General features: G+C 44.6%; 1 protein-coding gene across 1 annotated transcript in view; it reads right to left on the bottom strand.

The window, feature by feature from the left end:
- The window catches only part of DNAH6 (dynein axonemal heavy chain 6), a 256202-nt gene that overhangs the window by 46062 nt on the left and 185995 nt on the right, over nucleotides 1-24145 (bottom strand). Inside the window, exons 56-61 of the mRNA XM_075562653.1 lie at nucleotides 22940-23104; nucleotides 18983-19050; nucleotides 15823-16003; nucleotides 9104-9283; nucleotides 6785-7018; nucleotides 1434-1569 (exon numbers count right to left, since the gene is read on the bottom strand). Of these exons, the coding sequence (XP_075418768.1) occupies nucleotides 1434-1569; nucleotides 6785-7018; nucleotides 9104-9283; nucleotides 15823-16003; nucleotides 18983-19050; nucleotides 22940-23104 (964 nt within the window). The remainder of the gene's footprint in view (nucleotides 1-1433; nucleotides 1570-6784; nucleotides 7019-9103; nucleotides 9284-15822; nucleotides 16004-18982; nucleotides 19051-22939; nucleotides 23105-24145) is intronic.

The following is a 24145-nucleotide window of genomic DNA, read 5'->3' as shown; positions in this document are numbered from 1 at the left end:
ATAATTGTAATAGAATTTGAATGAACCTTTTCATTAAAAAAGAGGGACTATCTGTTTAAAGCAACGGAATCTCATAAATGATACTCTAAAGACATGATGACATAAAATGTTGAAAAGAAAGGATAATCTAGGAGCCCTGGTGGCATAGTGGTTTTGTGTTGGGCTGCTACCTACAAGGTGAGCAGTTCAAAACCACTAGCTACTGCTTGTGAGAAAGATGGGGCTTTCTACTCCCATAAGGACTTACAGTCTTGGAAAGTCAAAGGGACAGGTCTACCCTGCCCTATAGGGTTGCTATGAGTCAGCATTGACCCATGGCAGTGAGAGAAATATATATAGGGGGAATGCTAACCCAAAGGAACTTGGTCTAGCAACTTTAATATCAGAAAATAAATTTCATAGTAAAATGCATTTTTCAGGGTAGAAAGGAATATTACTTAATAATAAAAAGAACAATTCACCAGGAAGATAATCATCTTACCCCGGTCTCACACAACATAAAGAGAAAAAATCCCAAAATACAAAGAGAGATCGCCAACTACAGTGGTATATCTAACTATGCCTCGCTTAGAACATGACAAACCAAGTATGTCAAATATTAGTAAAAAGCATAATTAATATGTTAGAGCTAAAGACTGCACACAGAACCCCGAGTCCAAGAAATACACACCCAGAACAGGTTACATAACCTTCGCATGCACCAGGCTTCAAAGAACATTTAATAAACCACAAAGCATCAACTTCATGGGATCTGTGAATATAATTTCTATAATATAATGAAATCATAAATAATAAAAAAGTTGGTTGCCCCAAATTGTAAATGTTTACAACTAAAAGGTCTAGATATAGACACTTGGGGAAAATGGACTTGCTGTGTTATAATTCCACACCGCAGTTCCCTGTGGGGAGAGTGGGGGCGCAGAGAAAGCATGACGAGATGCTGAATGCTCCCAAACCAAACTCACTGCATTCCAGGCCCTCTGACTCATCCTGATGCTATGGGACCGGGTAGAACCGTCCCCGTAACTCTGCCCGAGAGTGGAAAGCCTGGTTTTCTCCCACGGAGGGACCGGTCGTTTCTAACTGCCAACCTTGGGGTTAGCAGCCCAACACATGACCACTCGGCCCGCTGGGCCCCTCCCACTCATCTGTTTCTGGATTTAGGTGGGTCTGTAAGTGTACTCAGATTTTGATAATTAATAAAGTCATACAATTGTAATCTGTGCCCTTTCTGTATGTTATCCTTCAAAAATATTTTGAAAGGCGCAGTCCAAGCAACGCTTAAAGGTAAAGTTATAGTCATAATATGGATCTAATAGTCAGCCATGAAATATTGAAAATACATGGGTGAAGTATACAAATTAAGAATCATAAAACACAGGATTCAAGAGCCTGTTTACAATCCCTTTAGCAATTTCTCTTTGTCTTATTACCTAAGGTTATGAAAATTGGATGTAACAGTAGATATTGTGTAATTCCCTTAAAAACTGGAAATGACTCTTCTAGGTCACAGCAGGCGAACCATGTGGCAGGAAGTAGCCAGGGAGCGTCAGGCTTAGGAGGACGTTCCTATTAGAAGACAAAAAGCAAGGGTAATAATTCACAAAAGGAAATCAGTGGAAAGCCAATCTCTGATGAAACAAGGCAAAGCCCATGGCCTTCAGGTGCAATCTGACTCATGATGACCGTATGGGACAGAGAACAACTGCCCCTTGGGGCTTCCTTGGTGGTGATTCTTCCAGAAACAGACGGCCACGTCTTTATCCAGAGAGTGACCGGTGGGTTCAAACGGCTGATATTTTGACTAGCAGGTGGCTGAGCTTTTAACCACCGTGTGATCAGGAATCCTTCCTATTTTACTACCAGCATGCTAAAAATAGCCAAGTACCTGAATAAGTAATAAAAAGAGTGATACAGAAATGATGTTGAATCAATTTTACCTGTGAACTTTTGCACAGACATGTAGCTGATGAACAATTGTCAGCTGACATTTGCAGAAAGCAAAGTTGACATGGTGATTAGTCTTAGGGCTAATGATTTCATTTCCCCCCAGGGAACTACTGTCTCCAAATCAGATCCTCATATTTTTAAACCCCAAGGTGATGGAGAACGCTGAGCAATGCAGTAAGATGAATATGGAAACTAAGCTCACCCCACTTGGGATGGGAGCATGGTACTCATCTCAGACATCCTAGGGTTTTCTGAGGAATAACATTTTGCCAACTTGTCAGCATGTCATGAAGCACTTATATATAGATTAGCAGTTTTTAAAAAATGACAGAAATTGTGATTATAGGCTGAACTAGTTTTTTGAGAAACGTCATGAATACTTGCACGAGGTTCTGGGCTACATTTAAACAAAACAAAAGACTAAGTCATTGAGGTATAATTAACATGTGCAATTTACTCATTTAAAGCATACAACCCCGTGGACTGGAGTATTCTCACAGATAGGTGCAATCAGCAGTATTCTAGAACACATATATTGCTAAACTCTTCCAATGAGTTTTTAATTTTAGACTTGTTTGATTTTTTCAATCTATTTATTATTTGGGTTTTCATAAACAATTTCTTTCCCTTCAAATGTTCGTTTCAATAGAGCATTGTTTTTTTTCTTTGTGTGCCTTGTGAGTTTTTGCTGAAGCTGATACATTAGAATTTTACATGGTGTCAGCTTCCTCAATTCTTCTAAATATACAATGATTTCAACACTGTTTATTTCTCCAAGAAACGTTTAAGCAGGCCCAAGCTTCTCTTTCTCACTGTAACATCTCCCAGCTCTGGTACGGCCCAAGTGTCCATCTTTTGACGTTTCCCAGAGAAATCTGAAAATTCAGACTTCTCACTCCACTTTCACGGGACACAGTCTACGAACCTAAGTTCCCACTCTCTCCTCCACTCTGTGAAGATGATGCTGATTTTAGAGTTAAAAACACTCATTTTAGTACTGTTAAACTGGTTTCTGTCTTTTAAGTAGCTAAAACTAAGAATTTTAATCTGTAAACCACCGGTGGTCATGACAGTCACAAACAGATGTTTGTATTAATGTTGTTTGTCAGCTAAATGACAGTTGGAATCAAACATCTCCTTTCTTCAATATTTATTCCTTTAACCGTGTTGTTGCTGTATCTCTATGGTTGGTGATGCAATAGACACATGCAGTAAAAAGACCATGATGAATGCCTTCTTATTGAACATATATCTATAGCGTTTGTAGAAATACTAAGATTTGCCAAACCTTCAAAATTTTAATTGTGAAATATACAAAAAAATTGATCACCTAAAACATTCCCTCTTTCCATTTGAAGCCCCTTGTATGGGCACAGGAGTGTCTAGGACATTGGCATGGCTGCACTTGCCCTTTGTCCTTGTTTGCCTCTCAGCGTCTCCCTTTGCTGGGGCATGCTGTGCTGCCTTTCACTATATCATCTATTAACTTTCCCTTCATCATTATTCATATGACTTTCCTACATCTCCCTCTCATCTCTAGTCACTGTCAAGTTGCAATAAATGGCATGGAACCCATATCGGACTTCTTCCGGTTTCCCCATTGCCACAAGGCAGAAGGCAGATATGCGTCCATGCTCCATCCTTCACCTATTCTGATACCAACTGCTTCTCCCACGGCACTCAACTTCTGTGCTGGGCTGATAATTTGCTGTCATGGCCACACAGAAGGCCCAGACAGTATGCACAGTCATGGGGGTTTCTTAGGGAAGTTGGAGAGTTCTGGTGGCATATTGGTTAAGCTACTAACTGCAAGGCTGGGCTGCCAACTGCAAGGCAGTACTTTGAAGTCACGGCTACACCACTGGAGAAAGACAGGCTTTCTAGTTTGTAAAGAGTTACAGTCTCAGAAACCCACAGGGGCAGTTCTAAGTTCTACCTTGTCCTAAAGGGTCACTGTGAGTCACCCTCAGTGGCAGTGAGTATTAGGGAAGCTAATGGGTTACTACAAATCAGGAACAGTAAACAGTAAGGATACAGCCATTGCTTGACAGAAACAGCGCCCATCAGTCAAGTCTCTCTCAGGTCCTCAGCCTCTCAGCCACATGGTCCCTTGGCCACTCCTCTGTAGACCAGGAAGCCTGCCTACTGGTCTACCTCCCAGTCTCCCAGTCTCTGAGCCACAGTCTCTGTGGTCTCTGGTCTCGGCCCCTGCCACTTCAGAAGATCTAGAAGGAGTTCTTCTGACAGTCCTGAGCTTTTTCTTTCACATCAAATAAGGAAGGGCCATGTTGATGGACTAAATATCAAAACAATGTGTTTATTTTCTTTCTGTAATTAAAAAAATAGTGATCTGAGACATTATTTGTACTTCTGTGATTGACTTATTTCGAGTCATGTAATCTCTGCCCAATTAATGCGTGTTGCGAGGTGTTTCACAGCTCTGTTGTTATTCTTTCCTTCATGAGCGCCCGTCACAGCTGATTTACGCGTTCATCTGCGGGGGTACAGGAGCTGGTTCCTGCTTGTTGCTGCTGCGAATAAGGAACACGGGTGTGCATACGACTGTTTGTGTCACAGCTCTTATTTTAAAGAACACTTAAGCTACCGTTGTCACTTTTCTGGGTGTGATCTTACTCTGTCTGAGATGATGATGATTATTAGCATTTAGAAAATATATTTTCACACATCACCCAAATATACAAAATCCACTAATTAGATAGAGTGAGTATAGTCAATGAGACTAGCCTGGAAACCTCCATTTTCTGAAGTCTATTCACTCGCCCCACATGGAGCACACACCTGAAGGTACTTGAGGCACTGGGTGTCTGTTTCAGATGTTTGCTGTGTGTCCTTCAACTACGGTTGCTTTCGTGGTGTTTAAAGCGCCTCCAATTGCTCTGACCAGCAATGGGCTCCAGTTTCTGCCCCCCGCCCACCTGTGGCTTTAGACCCCTGCCCACCTGTGGCTTTTGCTGTCACGTCCTCCTGGAATTCTAGGCTTTGTTATCTGGACTTTCTTTATCTGGTGTCCCCTTGAACTCTTCAGAGTCCATGGGGTGCTTATCTCCTCCTCTCCCTCTCCTTAGAAATGGGACACTCCTTATTTTCTCTAAATCCCCCTCACCCCCTCACAAGGCCCTTTCTGTCACACCATGTCCCTGCATTACAGAGTTTTTCCATAGGCATTTAAAGCTCCATCGTCTGTTAGTTCCTGACACCAGCATAGAAAATTTCATATAGTACAAAATGTAGCTTTCTCCACTGGAAACAAACAAATGAGCAAAAAGACAAAAACAAAATCCTCCCTCCTTAAAAAAAAAAAGAACTGTAGAATTTGTGGTAAGTGGGAAATAACACTCTTAGAATGCACCCTCACTGCCCTTCAGTCCACAATGACTCACAGCGACCTTATAGGACAGGGTAGAACTGCCCCTAGGGGTTTCTGAGCCTGTCACTCTTCAAGGCATTAGAAAGCCCTGTCTTTTGTCCCTGGAGCTGCTGGTAATTCAGCTCTCAACCTTACAGTTAGCCGCTCGATGTGTAACCATGACAGGACACTACAAGTAACTAAATAAAGTGCAGATCAATACAGACCTTCACCTTTCTCCTGTGGACCGGCTGTTGGTTTCGAACTGCTGGCAGTCCAACACACAACCACTAAGCCACCAGGGTAATGAACCGTAGCGTGAACTTGTTAAGAGAGCCAACTCGACCAACCGAACCTGATGATTCAAATCCCAGATCCATTACCTCCTGAGTAGGTGATCAAATCACATTCCTTAACCTCCCAGTACGGCATTTATCTCATATGTAGACCGGGGATTAAAGGAGGAACTCGCTCATGTGGACTCTGAAGTTAATAAATGAGTTAATAAGAGGGGGCTTTCAAAGGTTTGTGGGGACATGGAATGAAAAGAAAGTAGATTTTCCCACACAAACAGTTTGAAGCCCCTTTGTAGATATCAAACCCCATAACAGCCCTCCATGAGTCGTTGATAAGGTTATGGCAGCATTAAGGACCAAAGACCCGAACGAGTGGATGCAAGACAGGTGGTGGTAGGTGGGGAGTTGCAAAGAAGGGTCTGCTGGTGGAGAGGCCATGGCTGGGCTTGTCTCAGGAGCCTGAGTGCTGAGAGACCCTGAGTTTCACCTCCCCAAGGTTAGCAGAGGCTCAAAAGTCTGCCAAACAGGTTCAGCTGCTGGGTCTGTAAGGGCCAAGGGCAGGGCGTGTGACTGGAGGACAGAGCAAAGAATTTAGAGTGGGATTGAGATGGGCTGACAGGGGGGTTGGTTGGGGGATTGTGGCTCATCTCCACGGGCCACCAGGTGTGTGCAATGCAGGAGCGTTCAGGCATTTTAAAGGGCTTGGGCAGCTTAGAGAAAAGGATGAACAGGAAGAAGGGAACTGTAGCCACACTTGTGTCAATTATAGAAGGTGACATGCACGCTAACTAAATCCCCCAGCTGTATCGTGAGAGGCGTTTGCAGGCAAGATTTCACAAGCAGCACTGCCAGGTCTGATCTGTGGGTTACAAAGCACTGCAAGCAACTTCTATTTGATTGTTTTTTTTTTTTCCCAGAAAGGAACTTCCATTAGATCTTAACTCTTCACCTTTGTAAGATGGTCAATTTTTCAAAATAGGTTCACTTCGATCAGCTCAAAGGGTACTCATGACATCTCTTGCCATAGGTGAGAGAACTGCTGTACAAAGAGGCAGAGTGAGTTGGCCCCGGCTCCCTCTGCGCTGGGTCACACTATCAGTCCCCCAGGATCCCTGGCTGATGTGTGGTCTTGATCTAGAAAGACTTGGGATATGTCGGGGGAAACAGGTACCTTCTCTAATCCTGCGGCACCCCGGAGAAAGAAATTCCATTCGGCGTCCGTGAGGTTCCCTTGCTGACGCATCATCTCGATGCACAGCATGAAGCTGTAGATGAGCTTATGTTGTTCAAAAAGTCCTCTGGAAATATTGACGTACGCTGTCAGGAGGGTTTGCTCCAGCAGTGTGTCCAGGCGCTGCTCTAGATTGCTTGACTTCTCGGAAGTTTCAATGGTTGTGTTGAACAACTGAGTGAAAGAGAGCTTGATTAATGCCAGGGCTTAATTCGTTCTCTGTGGAGAAAAGCAAATCTCTGTGCCCCTCCCTTCGTCCAGGTCCAGTGTGTGAGAGCAACATGGGAGGGGAGCATTGCACGACAACACGTTCAGGACCCATCCCACACTGCTAGGTGGCCTCCACTCACTGTACTCTTTTCTCTGCTTGGACGACCCTGGACCAAGCTCACTGTCATGGAGGGGATTCTGTCTCATAGAAGCCCTACAGGCCACCTGAGCATCACCTCAGGATTCTGAGGGCAGGAGCAGACTGCCTGCCTCATTGTTCTCCCACAGAGCCTCCAGTGGGTTTGAACTTCCGGCCTTTTGGTTTACAGGTGAGTGAGCGCGCGCTTAACCAGCGTGCCAGCAGAGCATGTTTCAGAAATGGACCAGTACCAAACTCCCGACAATAGGCAAGGGCACCATCTTTAAGCAAGACAGGAAATCATGAAAAAGAGAAGCTGGGATTACTAATTTTTCACTTTCTCAAAAAAAGAAAGAAAGGAAAAAAGGTGTGTGTGTTGTCAGCCCCTTCATTTTGCAATGGGTAGTGGAGTTGTTATTTTAACACACTCAGTAGACAAGCAGATTAAGCTCTCTTTACCCAACTGGCCAGCAGTGGAAAGCTAAAGCCCAGTGGAGATGTAGTAAGTTTGCTGCCAAAAGAAAACGTGGGGAACCTGAAGATATGCTAAATGCCCTCAGCTTAAATCACACCTGGCTTTGGTAGAGGACGTCCCAGCTGGGCTAGGGCTGGCCCCGCGACATACAGGCCACTTTCTTTGTAGCTCCTCTTTCAAACAGGGCTTGGATGATCCAAAGCCCCACCATGTGCGAGAGATCGCTCTTGGAGGTCCAACCTGGTCGAGCCTCCAGATCCCTGCAGCTCCTCGGTTGGCTCCACTGAAAAAGGTGGATGTAAGCCAGGAGAGAGTCTAAACAGAGGGAGCTCCCTAGACATAAAACCGCCCATCCCGGGAGGCCAGTGAATAGAAATGGGTCAATTAGCGGAGGCACGTGGCTGGGGAGACCGGCTAGATGTAGCTCTGAGTTCCCGGCCATGGAGGCTGAGCAGTGTTTGATGAGGAATCTCTATTTAGGAGTACAGGGATGTGGGTCAGGATTGTGGGAACACTAGGCCTCAGCTGACCGGGTTTCCAGGTGTGAAAGTTAGCAGTGACGAAAGAGGATTAGAAGCATTTAAGAAGAAATGAAAACTGGGGAGGAAAGAGGAGATGTCTACAGATGTCTGGTGCTCCCTGCTGGGCGGAAATGGGACTTTCTATTCCTGGAAAGATTCACAGCCTTGGAAACCGACAGGGGTACTTCTACCCTGTTGTGTAGGGCTGTTCTAAGTCAGCACCAACTTGATGGCAGTGACTTTGACCTCTGGCTACCCTGAGTGATGCTGACAGAGAGGCATTGTTTTGGGGAGATACAATGAAATGCTGCCACAAAGGGAGTGCTGGCTGGAACCAGAGAACTACAAAAATGTTCATTCATGGGAAAATTCCATTTTTCCACCGACTTTTTGTAGCGGCCTCCTGGATCCTCCTCATCAGGTGAGACGCAACTGTGAAAAGGAGGTGAAGTCGAGAGAGCAGGAGGGGAACACGAGGGTCTCACAGTCATAGGGAAACCAATTTGGCCATGGTTGGTGCGGTCAGGGACTTGCGATATAATTTGGAAGCACTCACAGTAGAAAGGGAGCCAGATGGCGTAGAAAAAGATCAAGACAAAGCCGTGACTCTGCAAAGAAAAGCACACAATGGCAGGAGTGGGGGAACCGAAGCAAGCTGGTTTCGTTGAGAGGGTCAAGAGAAAAGGAAACAGGGGAAGAGATGGTCTTTCCTACTTCGACTGGTGGTTCTCCGCTGAACAGAGCAGATGAAGGCCCTCGTGGGGCCCAGACCCGAATTCCTCTCCATGAGAACTCGAGTCCTGACTTGTTTGAGGCCGGGAGGGATTGAGGAAGGACTAGCAGGTCTGAAGGACAACCAAGGAGATAAGTTCCATTGACAACAGGAGCAACAGCAAGCCCCCCCAGCACCTTACCTGCTTGAAATACTTTAGGGAATACTGGTACATGGGGTCTATCTCGGAGAGGCTGGCAATGACAAAGTACATGACGGAGCCTTGTGTGGCTACTGGGCGGTACTTCTCACGAGCGATGTTGATCATCTTCTCGGTGGACTCTGCTTCTTTCAGCCTGGTTTTAATGGCACCAGATGTGATCTGGATAGATACACAATGACGCGTTCTTAGAGATCTGTCCCAGAGAAAAACAGGTTAGCCCAGGGAAGAGAGAAGATGACAATAAAGTCGTGATTATAGGAAAGGGTGGCCGCATGGAACGGCTGACTCTCAGTGACAGAGCTGACTCTTTCCTCCCAGGGTGAGCAATGCGCAGAGGGACAGGGGCAGTATAAGCGCCCCGAAGTAGCTGGAGCAGTGTCTCTAAGACAGGGGTTCTCAGCCTTCCCAAGGCCGCGACCCTTTCATACAGTTCCTCATGTTGTGGTGACTGCCCCCAACCATAAAATTATCTTCATTGCTACTTTGTAACTGTAATTTTGCTACTGTTATGAACTGGGCGATCCCTGTGAAAGGGTCCCGAAGGGGTTGAGTCCCACAGGTTGAGAACCGCTGCTCTGAGACATGAATCTGAGTTCCTGCTGAAACAGAAGCACTAACACAGCACTACCCAGTGCTCCCTAATTTCCTTAGGAACCTTCTTAAGTGATTTGACGTCCCCGTAATGAAAGAAGCATGAAGGAAGGAGGGATACTCATGAAACTGCCCCAAAGAGGTCAGAGGGAAGTTGGTTGGTACCATCTCTCATCCTGGAATGAGAGAGGAGACCAATATTCTCATTCTTCTTTTCTGATATTCCCAGGTGTGGACATAAGGAGCCCTGAGGATAGGCGCTGTTGCTTGTGAAGCAAATGGAGATGCTAGCAAGGCCCTCTGATGGGTTTTTGGACTCGTGTGACTCTGGGGAGCATTTTTGTCAAGGGACTGTTTTAAGATCCCTGTGTATGTCTCTTTGAGTCTCTCTCTTTCTATTGCTGTCTCTTCCCACCACGGTCTCCCTTTTAAAATCAGCGGTGGATATTCGTAGCTTGGGTGAACCTTTAACTTTAGAGAAAGTCAACAGGTTGAGGGCAGGGACCTGAAAAAGCTCCCTGGGAAGGAAGTGGCAGATCAGGATTTGCTCAATTGCTGAAGGGTTCTGTTTAGATGGGTGTCTCCATTCTGTCTAGGTTGGTGTTGTCCAAAAGAAATGTAATGTGAGTCACCTCTGTCATTCTGGAATTTAAAAAATACATTCAAAATTAAACAGGTAACATCACATTTTGTTTAACCAATGAGAACAAAAGTACCCTCATTATCCATAGGTAGTTGGTATGAAATTATGAAAGAGCTATTTCACTTTTTTTGGACTCCTGGTGTGTATATGTGGCAAGCAGTTACCAACTGTATCAGACAGTACAAATCTACTGCCCACTGGGCCAACAAGAAGGGTGAAGAGGGAGGGCTTGCTTTACCTGACTTTGGCACATACTATACAGCCACAGTTCTCAAAACTGCATGGTATTGGTACAATGACAGATACTCAGACCAATGGAAAAGAACTGAAAACCCAGAAATAAAAGCATCAGCATACACACAGCTGATCTTTGACAAGGGCCCCAAAAAGATCAAATGGGAAGCAGATGCCCTCTTTAACAAGTGGTGCTGGAAAAAATGGATATCAACATGCAGAAAAATGAAGCAAGACCCTTATCCCACTCCATGCACAAGAATAAACTCAAGGTGGATCACAGACCTTGAGGTTAAACCCCAAACTATTAGGGCCATCAATGAGGGAATTGGGACCAACTTGAGAACTTTGGCGCAGGGAATACACAGGCTATCAGAAATAGGGAAGGACACAAACACAGAGGAGGCACAAATCGACAATGGGATATACTGAAGATAAAACACTTGTGTACATCTAAAGAATTCACCCAGAGAGTAATAAGAGAGTCCACAGACTGGGAAAACATCTTTAGCAATGACACATCAGACAAAGGCCTTATTACTAAAATCTACAGTACTCTGCTAGCTTCCAAAAAGAAAAAAACCAATAGCCCACTTGAAAGGTGGGCAAAGGACTTAAACAGAAGTTTCACAGGGGCAGAAATCCGAATGGCCAACAAACATATGAGAAAATGTTCCCGATCTTTAGCCATAAGAGAAATGCAAATTAAAACAACAATGAGGTACCACCTGACACCCTCAAAGGTAGCCCAATTCAAAAAACCAGAAAGCAACAAGTGTTGGAGGGGCTGTGGGGAGACAGGAACTCTCATCCACTGCTGGTGGGACTGTAAGTACGTACAGCCACTATGGAAATCAATCTGGCGATACCTAAAACAGATGGAAATAGAGTTACCATATGACCCAGCAATCCCCCTACTGGGCATATACCCAGAAGAGGCAAGAAACAAACCAAGACCAGACATCTGTGCTCCAATGTTCATTGCGGCACAGTTCACATTTGCAAGGAGTTGGAAGCAACCCAAATTTCCATCAACTGACGATTGGATTAAAAAACTGTGGTATATACATACAATGGAATACTACGCATCACTAAAAAGCAGTGATGAACTTATGAGGCACATAGCGGCATGGGAAGAACTGGAGGAAATCATGCTAAGCGAGGTAAGTCAGGCACAAAAGGACAAGTACAACATGAGTCCGCTGAGGTAAGAATTAAAAAAAAAATTTTTTTTAAAAGCAAAAGTGGCATAGGGAAAAAAGCTAGTGTATACAAACATTTTAGGGGTGAAGACGGTGTAGTATGGAAGAGACCAGACCAAAACCAGGGATGTACATGGTAGACAATGGTGGAGGAGGTGGGGAAAGGAAAACAAAAGGATGAATACAAGGAAGAAAAGGGTAGTGGGGTCAAGGGGCATTAATCCACCCAAGGGGAGGGTATTGTTTATATCTCCACAGGGAAAGTGGGACCAGACTTCAACCCAGTGTCGCAAGGTGTGAATGCAATATCCCGGCGTGGAGGAGGGAACTGGTGGAGAGGTCTGGGAGGCTGGCCCCAGCACCATAAATTAAGTGGATTCCTGCCCCTCCCCCGAAAAGAATTTGTTCCAAAGGACGACATTGACTCTGCAGCTCTGGGAGATGGACATATTTGATCAGAGCACACGGGAGCAGATGAAGGGGCAGGAGGAGAGAGTGGAGCACAGCCTGGCCCACCAGGCCGTGATGATGATGTTCCTGAGTAGAGCAGCCAGTCCACAGAGAGAACAACATGGCTGGCCCCACTAGGAGACATGATGCCCCTCAGTGACTAAGGGCGATACAGGGGACAGCACCGGAGACACAGTGTGGGAATTGCACCTGACTTGATCCCACCACACCGAGGCAAATCACTGGGGGAGTGCAGCGGAACAGCAAGGGAATGGAGTGGCAAGGTCCCCAGGGAATGCTGAAAGTGGACTTTGGGGCCAGGGCGTGGTGCCCCAACAGAATGGACTGGAAAACGCTCCTAAGGGCCAGCAAACGATCCCTGAACTAACTACAAGCTTTTCTCTTGTGAACTGTTTTGTTCTGTTCTTTGTCAGTGGTTTGTTTTTGTTGTTTTATTGTCTGGTTGTATACTGTTGCTTTGTTTTCCTCTGTCTAGTTTTCATGCATGTTAGTGACTCCACAGGTCTGTCTGAATAGGACAGGCTAGATGAACTATCTGGAGGAAAAACAACAGGACCGACAGTTCTGGGGGGACTTGGGGTGGGGGGGGTTAGGGGGGGTAAGGAAGTGGTGTTAACAAACCCAGGGACAAGGGAAAAACATGGGACCCCAAATGGTAGAGAAGGGGGAGTGGCAGGCCTGGTGGGAAATGATCAAGGGTAAGGTTACTTAGAGAAGAGGTATACTCTAGCCCAGGTGGCGATGAAGCATGGTAGTAGGGCAGGAGGAAAGTCAAGGGAGATGGAGGAAAGAGCTAGGAGTCAAAGGGCATTCATGGAGGTCTAGACAAAGACATGTACATGCAAATATATATAGGAGGATGGGGAAATAGATCTATGTGTCTATATTTATAGGTCAAGTATTAAGGTGGCGGAAGGACCTTGGGCCTCTACTCAAACACTCCCTCAATGCATGAATACCTTATTTTATTAAATTGGAACTCTATGATGCTCACTCTCCCAACACAACGGCTGGAGCCAAAGTGGGTGAACAAGTAAATGTGGTGAAGAAAGCTGATGGTGCCCGGCTATCAAAAGAGATAGTGACTAGGGTCTTAAAGGCTTGAAGATAAACAAGCGGCCATCTAGCTCAGAAGCAACAAAGTCCACATGGAAGAACACACCAGCCTGTGTGATCGAGTGGTCCCAAAGGGATCAGTTACCAGGCATCAAAGAACAAAAAATCATATCATTGACTGCACACCTCCATGATAGGATCGCTGAAGACAAATGGGTGCATAAGCAAATGTGGTGAAGAAAGCTGATGGTGCCCGGCTATCAAAAGAGATAGTGTCTGGGGTCTTAAAGGCTTGAAGGTGAACAAGCGGCCATCTAGCTCAGAAACAAATAAGCCCACATGGAAGAAGCACACCGGCCAGTGCAATCACGAGGTGCCCAAGGGACCAGGTATAAGGCATCATGCAAAAAAAAAAAAAAGATATAAGTGTGTGTATGTATATATATGTATGTGTATGTATGTATATATACATATATATCATATTAAATGAAGGGGGAAGTGCAGAGTGGAGACCCAAGGCCCAAGTGTTGACCAATGGAGATCCCCTCATAGAGGGGTTTAGGAGAGGAGATGGGTTAATTAGGGTGTGAGGTAGTATCGATGAAGAACACAGCTTTCCCCCAGATCCTGGATGCTTCCTCCCCCCAACTACCATGATCCGAATTCTACCTTGCAGGGCTGGATAGGACAGAGGCTGTGCACTGGTGCATATGAGGGTTGGAGGTACAGGGAATCCAGGGTGGATGATACCTTCAGGACCAAGGGTGTGAGGGATGATGCTGGGAGAGTGGAGGGTGAGTGGGTTGGAAAGGGGGAACTGATTACAAGGATCCACATGTGACGTCTTCCCTGGGAGAGGGACAGCAGAGAAGGGGGGAAGGGAGACTCCGGATAGGGCAAGATATGACAAAATAACGAGGTATAAATTACCAAGGGCATATGAGGGAGGGGGGAATGGGGAGGGAGGGGGGAAAAAAAGAGGACCTGATGCAAGGGGCTTAAGTGGAGAGCAAATGCCTTGAGAATGATTGGGGCAGGGAATGTATGGATGTGCTTTATACAATTGATGTGTGTATATGTATGGATTGTGGTAAGAGTTGTATGAGTCCCTAATAAAATGTAAAAGAAGAAAAGAGAAAAAAATGATTAGGGCAAAGACTGTACAGATGTGCTTTATACAATTGATGTATGTATATGTATGAACTGTGAAAAGAATTGTATGAGCCCCAATAAATTGTTAAAATTAAAAAAAAAAAAAAAAGAAGGGTGAAGAGAAAACGCAGAAGCTGCCCTCGGGAACCTGGAGGCTGAAATTCCCCAGGCACCTCCTCCTTGCTGTCTGCTAGGAGGACTGGGGAGTGGGTGGAAGAAAAGACAGAGTTGAGTAGGAGGCTCCAATCTCAATACTGGACTCAAGTACAGCTTCCTTACAAGTAGACAAAGGAAGTTGATATGTGTGCTGCGGGATCAAGAACAGCTAGAAAATAACTTTTTTTTCAAAGTCCTGACAAGGTAGAGTTCAGGCTAAAAAAATGGAAAGTGGCCAATTTTCTTCCCTTTGGCCAGAGAAAGAGAACAAGGGAATGTGAGATTTAGGATGACTAGTTTATTCTTGTTCCGACATGAAGACCTCAAGACACTGTAGGACACAAAGCAGGAAACCATTTGTAACATCAGTGGAAGCCAACAGAAATACCCCTATGTGATTCTTGTCTAGTAAAGTAAAAGGGATTTTAAAATAATTATTTTTATTTCTCATGAACAGATGAAAATAACTGTGTGTATTATGTTCACAGTATATACTTTGTACATCTGGGTTAGACAATAAGAAATAATTCCTTGTATTTAATTTACATTTACCTTTAACATGCATTTAATGTAAAAGGTTGTCTTTACTATATAGGGTATTCAGTCAGCCAGCCAGTCAGTCAACAAATATTGATTGGGCACCAATTATGTACACCAGGCTTGGTTCTCTGAGCCCTATCAAGATAAACTATTCACAAATAACAACTACATACACTTTTATATGTAGCGGAGGAGCTCAGCTATTTAATTCAATAACTGGGAGACAGGCATAGACAGTAGACAGCAGCATGTGTTACAGTGGAGAATCAGATAAGGTGCTATAGAAGATCTAAGGAGGAAGAGATTAATTCATCTGGGGATATGAGGGCAGCTTCCTGGAGAAGGTGATATTCCCATAATACATGGTATGTGTGTATACACCATGATTATATTTATTCCCTTCAGCTTATGTCTTGTCTTAGTTGTTGACACCAAATGCTTTATTTATAACTCAGACATGACAAGAAGATTAGTTGTCTAGTTTCTCGGTTCTGCCTTTGGTTGGCGATGGGCTCGGCTGGCCACCACATGGTTGTCAGTGTCCCTGGGGCTGCCATTTGTACTTTACAAGCCCTTGAGGGAAATGTCAAGGGTCATAGCTCTCACCTTTGAAAACCCCCACTTTCTGAAAGCACTAAAGATCTTTTCCTTGCCTTGGAATCCTGGAGGGTGTCAATAAGTTCCTCGTTGTCTAGGACGTTTCCTTCAGAAGTATAGAGCATTTTCAGGATTTTCTCTTCGATAGCTTTCAACTGGTTCTTGTCAGTGTTGATCCTCACAATGAGTTGGTTTCTTTGTTCCTCCAAATCAGGCTTTTCAAGTCGCACCACATCACTAGAACCAAAGTTTGAATAGCTAAATCATGTTTTGTCCCGTTCCTAATGTTGCTTCTCTTTCCCCTTTTCCGGCTCTAGGTGCTTTTATTCTGAGAACTATTCAGGTGAGTGTAAAGATTATTGGACTCCTATGCACAAGCCCCTCCCCCACCATTTAGTTGGATTCACCCTGTGACTCATCACTGAACTTGCTATCCGTTCTCATTCTCTGTCTTTATTTCAGAGCCCTGCACACTCTCAAGGTTCTTATAGCTCCTGCTCATTTTAGGAAAACCCACTCAATGCTGGATTGTTCTAATCACTCAATTCAGTTTCTAGTGTTGGGTTGTTCCAACTGAAAATGGCATTGGGAACATACTTTTCGTGTTGGCACAGAGCTTTCTCCTTTCCCTCATTTAGGGTGTTTCTCACCAACTCTGAGATGCACCTGAAAATAAGGGGATTTTACCCACAGGTCCACTCCTCGCTTACATGGGCCTTTAGGCTTTCCTATGAGTTTTATATGGTTTACCTATCTCACTCCTCTGGATGGTCCTAGGAGGTGAACACCATGGTTACCACATCTAGCGTAGCTTGCACATGAGAAACCACACGGGTGGGGGTCACTTCCCATGGTCACACGGCTAAAAGGGCTACAGCTGAGTTGAACCTGGGTTTGCTGGCTCCAAACCCAACCCACTGCTGCATTCATTTAGGGTCATGCTAACTCATGGTACAAAACAGAACTGCTCCACAGTGCATTCTTCTGTCACCCTGCATGATGGGCCAGAGAACTGCCGACATTCCAAAATAAATACATTAAACAAAGAACTACCATGATTCAGGTTAGTAGCAGGGAGCAAATCTCCCAGAGACCTGCGCTGGCTCGAGAGCACTGAGTATTATCCCTTATGCCACACCACCTCATACGACAGCCCGGTGCTTATTTGTTATGCACATGCTGAAATCAGAAACTAAAAAAATTATGATACACTCAGATTATGATACGCATACCTCAGATGCCATTGTTTAAAGACGTCTACCGAAGAAAAGGTTTATAGAATGTTTAAGCTAAAGGTGAGCATAGAAGACACCGTGAGAGAATTATAAATTAAATTAGATAAACTTAGAATCAAAAGAGAGTGCCAAGCAAACTTGTGAGGATGAACTTGAGTTTCTGAGAGAAGGAAGGCAGACAGGAAGAGGGGAGGTGTGCAGGGTGAGGCAGTGCAAGTCCTTGAAGCTGTAGAAAGGTGTTGTCCTCTTTAGAGGGGCTGAAACATTGCTTGGCAGACCCCAGGAGGCAGAGGGGTGAACTCATTTTCCAACATTGTGAGGAACCTAGAGACATTTCCCAGTGAGCAATGGGCTACCCCGGGCCTTTGCTGCCTGGCCAGGAGCTCGGCCGTACAGAGGACAAGGAGAGCTTGCCAGACTCTAGAAGCAGAACTGCATCCTGGCACCAGTCAGGAATCGTCAGCTTCCCTTCCATGACATCAGCTGGGGCGATTCCACAAGCCTGGACTGAGACTCAGCACTCCTGTCGGTGTCAGGCCCCTTCTTGTTCCAGGGAGTCTACCATGCCCACAGTTTAGCAGCACAACCAAGCTTAGCTATTTATGGGGACAAATTGGCATGTGAGATGTGCAGACATGTCATTAGAGGATGTCCATAAAATATTGAGAAATACCCTTTGGTGGGGAAGAAATGAACTTAGCGGAAGTTAAGCAAACTAGCAGCTGGCAGAATAGATTCCAAAAAGAAACAAGAACAAGTTCATTAGTGATAACAGGGGTTGGTAATTGGATAACCTTCATTCTATATAAGAGGTCTAAACTATATTTTCTTTTAGAATCTATGTATATGTGCATACAATTAATTCTCAACCAGCTATTATTAAAATGTCTGTTTCCTGGACATTTGGGCTAATTCCAAATATTAATAACAAGAACTTGGAACCGTACTTGGGTGAAATGGGGTTTCATTCACATTTATAAGTAGGAGGGAGGAGGGCTTTGTTGTTGTTGTTGAGGCAGACATATAGCTGAATGCTGCTGCTAGCTGCTGTGAAGTCAGCCCAAATGTGTGACACCCTTTTGTACAAAGGGACCAACGATTGCCTAGTCCCAGGGATCACATCTGAGCAGTGGCCCTGTGCTCCACAGGACTTTACTGGCTGATTCTCACAAGTAGAGCCGCAGGCTGGGCCTTACTGCCTAGTCCACCTTAGTCTATAAGCGCCACTGAAACCTGTGTAGCATCATAACAATTCGTATGCCTCCACTGACAGTCTGTAGTTGCACATGAAGTGCATTATTCTGGAAGTGAACCTGAGCGAGCCACATGAGAGATGAGTGTCTACCACCAGGACCACCAAAGGGTTCATCTATTACCCTAAAAAAAATCTAGAGAAAAGTGAAGCAAAAAATTTTTTTCAGAGTAGTAAGTTTTTCTCCCCGCCAGGTGTATAGGAATGATCCTCCAAGAACAAGAGAATGATCGAGTGTGTTCACTTACCCAAGGTTGGAACTACTGGAAGGGGTGCTGACCTGGCCCAAACAATGGGTGAGCACTAGGGGCAGATCATGGAGGGGTTTGAAAAGATGGGGGGCCACATCAGCAGCTCTGGGCAGTGATGCAAGTAGGAGAGAACTGAACCCTGCTCATCCTTTAAAGCTGAGTAGTAACACGTGGTGCTTTTCCACATTAAGAATATTTTCTTCTTCAATATTTTTAAAAGAAAAAATATGTTAGGAAATCCTTATCCTTAACCAGGCCCACTGGTGCCACAGTGGTTAAGAGCCTGGCTGTTCTCTATCAGGTTGGTGGTTTGAGTCCAGCAGCTGGTCTGAGGGAGAAAGATGAGGCAGTCTGCTTCTGAAGATTGCAGCCTTGCAAACCATATGGGCAGTTGTGCTCTGTCCTGCAGGGTTGCTTTACGCTAACACTGACATGTTTGTATTGTTTTTTATATTATTCGCCCCTTCTCCTTTTTTACCTTAATAATTGATCCTCAAGACCAGATTTGGTCACAGTGAAGTTAATGATGGTAACTTTAATGCACACCTGGAAGAGAAGCACATAAAAATGCCTAAGTATAAACATACATATGTAAATACACTTATAAATAATGATAGGGACATAGATCTATGCACATAGATCTATGCACATATAAGGTAGCAAACAGCCATTGGGTCTCTACTCAAGTGCTTCTTCAATGCAAGAACAGTTTGTTCTAACAACCTGGCATTCTGTGATGCTTACCTTCCCGACACGATTGCTGAAGACAAAATGGGTGTATATAAGCAAATGTGGTGAAGAAAGCGGAAGGTGCCTGGCTATCAAAAGATACAGAATTTGTGGTCTTAAAGGCTTGAAGGTAAACAAGCTGCCTCTGGCTGGGAAACAACAAAGCCCACATGGAAGAAGCACACGAATCTTTGTGATCATGAGGTGTCAATGGGATCAGGTAGCAGGCATCAGAAGACCCAGAACAAACAGTCATATTGATTTGAACAAGTTGGGGGGAGGGGAGGGTGGTAGTGGAGTGAAGACCCAAAGCCCATCTGTAGACCATTGGACATCCCCTTCCAGAGGGTCACAAGGAAGGGATGAACCAGCCAGGGTGCAATATAGCACCAACAAAACATACAACATTTCTCTAATTCTTTAATGTTTCCCCCACCCCCACTACCATGACCTCAATTCTATCTTACAAATTTGGCTAGACCAGAGCATGTACACTGGTACAGAAAAGAGCTCTCGACACAGGGAATCCAGGACAGATAAACCCCTCAGGTACACTAATGAGAGCAGTGATACCATGAGGGTAGAGGGAAGGCGAGGGGAGATAGGGGGAACCAATCACAATGATCTATGTATAACTGCCTCTCCAAGGGGATGAACAACAGAAACATGGGTGAAGGGAGACAGCTGTAGGTGTAATATATGAAAATAATAATAATTTATAAATTATCAAGGATTCATGAGCTGAGAATAAGTAGAAGTAGTGTTTTAGGATCAACAGTTTGGTTTCAGTTTCAGCTGCCCTCTTCAGTAAATGCATGAGATAGGGCAAGCCAAGCCATTTGCCAGTTCTGAGCTTCAGTTCATGATATTTAAAAATTAATATAACAGTAACAACTTATAGGGTAGTTGAAAAGGCTAAATGAGGCAATAAAGTCAATGATAGTGCCTTGTACACAGTAGGTCCTTAGTCAAAAGAAGCTATGCATTGGGTTGTGATCTGCATGGTTGGCAGTTTGAAGCCACCAGTATCTCCAGGAAAGACTCCTGTAAACAGTTACAGTCTCGGAAACCCACAGTGGGTGCCTATGAGTCCGTGTTGACTGGATGGCAGCAAGCTTGGTTTGGTTTATTATGGACAATAAGTAGGTGGCATTTTACATATTTTGTCTCACAATAATATTTTTATGGAACATTGAGACAATTAAAAAAAATGCAGACATTACTTTAACATGAATAAGTCAACGGCAAGAGAGAATAAATTCAAGCAAAGGTGAGTACTCTTCTTGGTAAATCCTTTAATTAGGCTTTATCTCCACTTTATGGTTGACAGTTTTAAGAACCCAGAAGACAGCATAATCATCTAACCAGGGGCCAGGGAGCTAGTGGCAGTGGGGAGGTTCAGTGGGTGCACTGCTCCTTTTCATAGTTAATAAGTATGCAAGGGCCTGAAGGTTGCAAGTCAGCACCTGGTTGCTTTCCTAAGACATCAATGAGATGTGGGACAGGGAACACTGGCAGTGGTTGTGTAATTAAACCACTTGAAACTGAGAAGGAAACACTGATCTTGGCCTTGAATGCTGTCCTTCCATCCTATTGAAGTGTGTCAGTTTCATTGAACTTGACACCAGCTGGTGAAGACAGGTACTGAGGGTGACACCGGAAGCCCTGAATCCACTCGCAGGGCCTGCATATGAATTAAGCCTCCCCGATGGATCCCCTCTGATCAGAGCGGACAGATAGGAAGAGCTTTGCTGTCAGACAGCAAGCATTGTCAAGCTGGCGATGGGAGATGCAGTTAGGTTACAACATAATACCGTATCATTCGATCTCCCTTTTGACTCATTGTGAAGTGTTTCAGGTTTTAATATTTTCTGCTTTCTTTTCGATTGAGGTATTTCCATGTTTTGTGTAGTCATTGTTGTTGTTTTCTTTGTTTGAATCTTGCTTTTTTTGGTATAATTTTCTGTATATGAAATTATGGATAGGTAGGTCTGTAGAGACAGTAACTGGATTGATTGATCATTGCCTTAGGGCATGGCAGGGAAGGGTGGGGGGAAACGGTGAGCTACCTGCAGTGAGTATGCGAAGAAAATGTTCTGATATTAATTGGTGATGAATGTACATATAAATCTTCTTAATGTGGTCAAATGATTAAATTGGATGACATGTGAAGTATATATTGATTATATTTAAAGATGGCATTGTTATTGGTGCTACCAAGCCAACATCATTTATACTGCTTCTGTTTATGGGTCCACTTGTGAGGAACTTTGATTTCTTTACATTGGGTTATAGTCCACACTGAAGGCTGCAGTCTCTGATTTCCAACAGCCAGTTCTTCAAGTCCTCCTGGCTTCCAGCAAGCAAGGCTGTGCCGTCTGCTACTGCAGCGTGTCAGGTAGCCTCCTTCCACTTCCAATGCCACTTTCTTATTATGTAGTCCAGCCTCTGGGGTTATTTGCTCAGTAAACAGACGGAATAAGTCCGGTGAAAGGACAGAACCCCGAAGCACCCCTCTCCTGATTTCCTGAGTTATGTCATCCATGGCATTCAGGTCAGCTCTACTGGAGGAGACCGTTCGTACCCAGTGACATCTTCAGTGCCTTCCGACCTCAAGGGTCCATCCCCCGGCACTGTGGCATACAAGGCTTTGCTGCCATTCAGAAGGTTTCAGCGCTAGTCCCTCAAGCGTGGACAGCACAGTCCTCCTTCCCAGTCGGTCTGAGTCCTGCAGTTCCACTGACACGGGTTCACCACGGGGGACCCTGCTCATATTTGAAATACCAGGGACAGAGCTTCTGGTACCACAGTCACATGCATGCCACCACAGTGAGACACAGTGACAGGGGAGGGGTTGAGGAAAGACTAATAGGTGTGAGAAATCCAACAACTAAAATTACAGTGACACTATTTAGAATGGTGCATGGGGATACTTTTGAAAGTAGTAAACATAAAGTTTTGATCTGTATAGGCTTTTCCCTGGTTGTGCAGCCTGGCTTGAAAAGACCCTGGAGAGTCGATGTGGATGTGTCTGGAGCTGCGGCAGCCCCAAGGGAGTGTGGGAGTGGAGCCATGGATGGAGTAGTAGAACGAAATTCTTACTGACTTTAGTTCGGTGGCCACTGCCTAGGATATGCATCACAAGAGTCGGAGTTCTTTTGAATCCTCTCATGACACAGGAACATGTGCAAAGAAGTAGAGGTCATCCACCTCCTCTCACATGGTCTAGGAGACCCGATGACCCTGCTCTGGGACTCTATATTCAGACACTGGATATTGGAAAAGTGATTCTCTAACCTTGCTCAGTCGTCAGTGGTTTCACCTGACAGCCTCTTTATTGGGGGCTAGCTATTACAGGTCTGGGCACGCTCAAAGACTGACAGACCTCCGCAGATGGATTCTCACTTCGCTGATTCCTTCCTCCCTGCCACGAGAGAGGGCCGAGAAAGCCCTTGTGCTGAGTGAGGGAGAGGCATGATGACAAGGGAGGGGTGCCTTGTGCTTCTAAGAGGAGCAGCTTGTGGACCAGGAGGAGATGGGGAGCCCTTGGGAGAAGTGCAAAGCCTCATGGAACCAACAGAGATCCAGGGAAGGAGTGGGCAGGATTAGAAACTCAACTAGCTGTGGAGAGTCAACAGCATGAGGATGGTCATAAAATCATGACAAAAGCGGAAGGTAGGCTGGATTCCAGACTATGGCGGCTTACCTCAGGCAGATAGTGGGGATTTGGCATCTTGGTCGTCATATAGAACCTGAAGTTTTTGTCATAATCAATGTCTGAGTCTCCAAGGCGAATGAGAAATCGGCCACCACTAACAAAAGTCTGTTTCAAAAGAATGGGCTCTAGAGCTGGATCCAAGGTTTCTTTAAGCTTCAAAACACAACAAAACAAGAAGCCATTAGAATGACATCAACTTCTAAAATTGCCTTTGATCTTACTAATGAGCCTTTTACGTGATGTTAAAGGCACTTATTTAGTGTACTCATTTTGTGTCTAGCTATGTACATTTCCTAATGATTATTTTTTTTAAAAAAGAGCTGAGTTCTACTCGTAGTGACTCTGTAGGATTTCCCAGGGAGCAGGCAGTCTCATCTTTCTCTAGAACCTCATCAGTAGTCTAAGGAAATGAAGATGTGAGGGCAACACCTCTACTTAGAGTAACCTCACAGACACCGTCATCTCCATGAGAAATAATCTAAGTAGACGTGGGGGGTACCAGCAGTCCCCAGGTAAATGAAGACCTGTGAATTCTCAGGGCTGTTAGTTAAGTTGGGGTTGGCAAGCTTTGAGGACCAAAGCGGAACCCCACTGACTGGTTTTGTGTGAACCTAGGGTTAAAAGTAGTTGTAAAATATTTTATATAGTTTTAAGGATCATAAGAATAAAGAGCAGAAAATTACAAAACAGAGAACATGAGACTTTATATAATTACAAGGCCTAAAATGTTTAATATATGGTTGTGGACCCCCACATGATGGATATATGTATCTATGTATACACACACATATTCATTCTCTTAAGGAAAAAAATATCATTGTAAGAGTTTGGACATGGTCTGCGTGACCCAAGGATTGCAAATAATAAAGTCCAAATCCAGAGGCGGGAATGGGAGTAGAATTTAAATTCTGAACACTCTTCTGGGTTGCTGAAAGCTATGGATGACTGACAGTGAAAGCCCAAATCTATTTGCAAGGTCCGATGTGGAGTAAGTCTCCAGAGAATTCCCCCTGGCCACTGACCAGGGATGTGAATAGTCTTGCTGTCAGACAGAGTGAATTGTAAAGTGGTTGTCACAGACATAGTTAGGTTAAAATGTAAACCTTGTCATTTGATCTCCCTTTGGACTAATGTTGAATTTGCCCCAGTTTTTAATATTTTCTGGTTTCTTTTCCATTGAGGCTTTTCTCTGTT

Source organism: Tenrec ecaudatus, chromosome 11, assembly GCF_050624435.1.
Source record: "Tenrec ecaudatus isolate mTenEca1 chromosome 11, mTenEca1.hap1, whole genome shotgun sequence".
Taxonomy (NCBI): domain Eukaryota; kingdom Metazoa; phylum Chordata; class Mammalia; order Afrosoricida; family Tenrecidae; genus Tenrec; species Tenrec ecaudatus.
The sequence above is the reverse complement of the archived record's forward strand: the minus strand, read 5'-3'. Positions and strand labels throughout refer to the sequence as shown.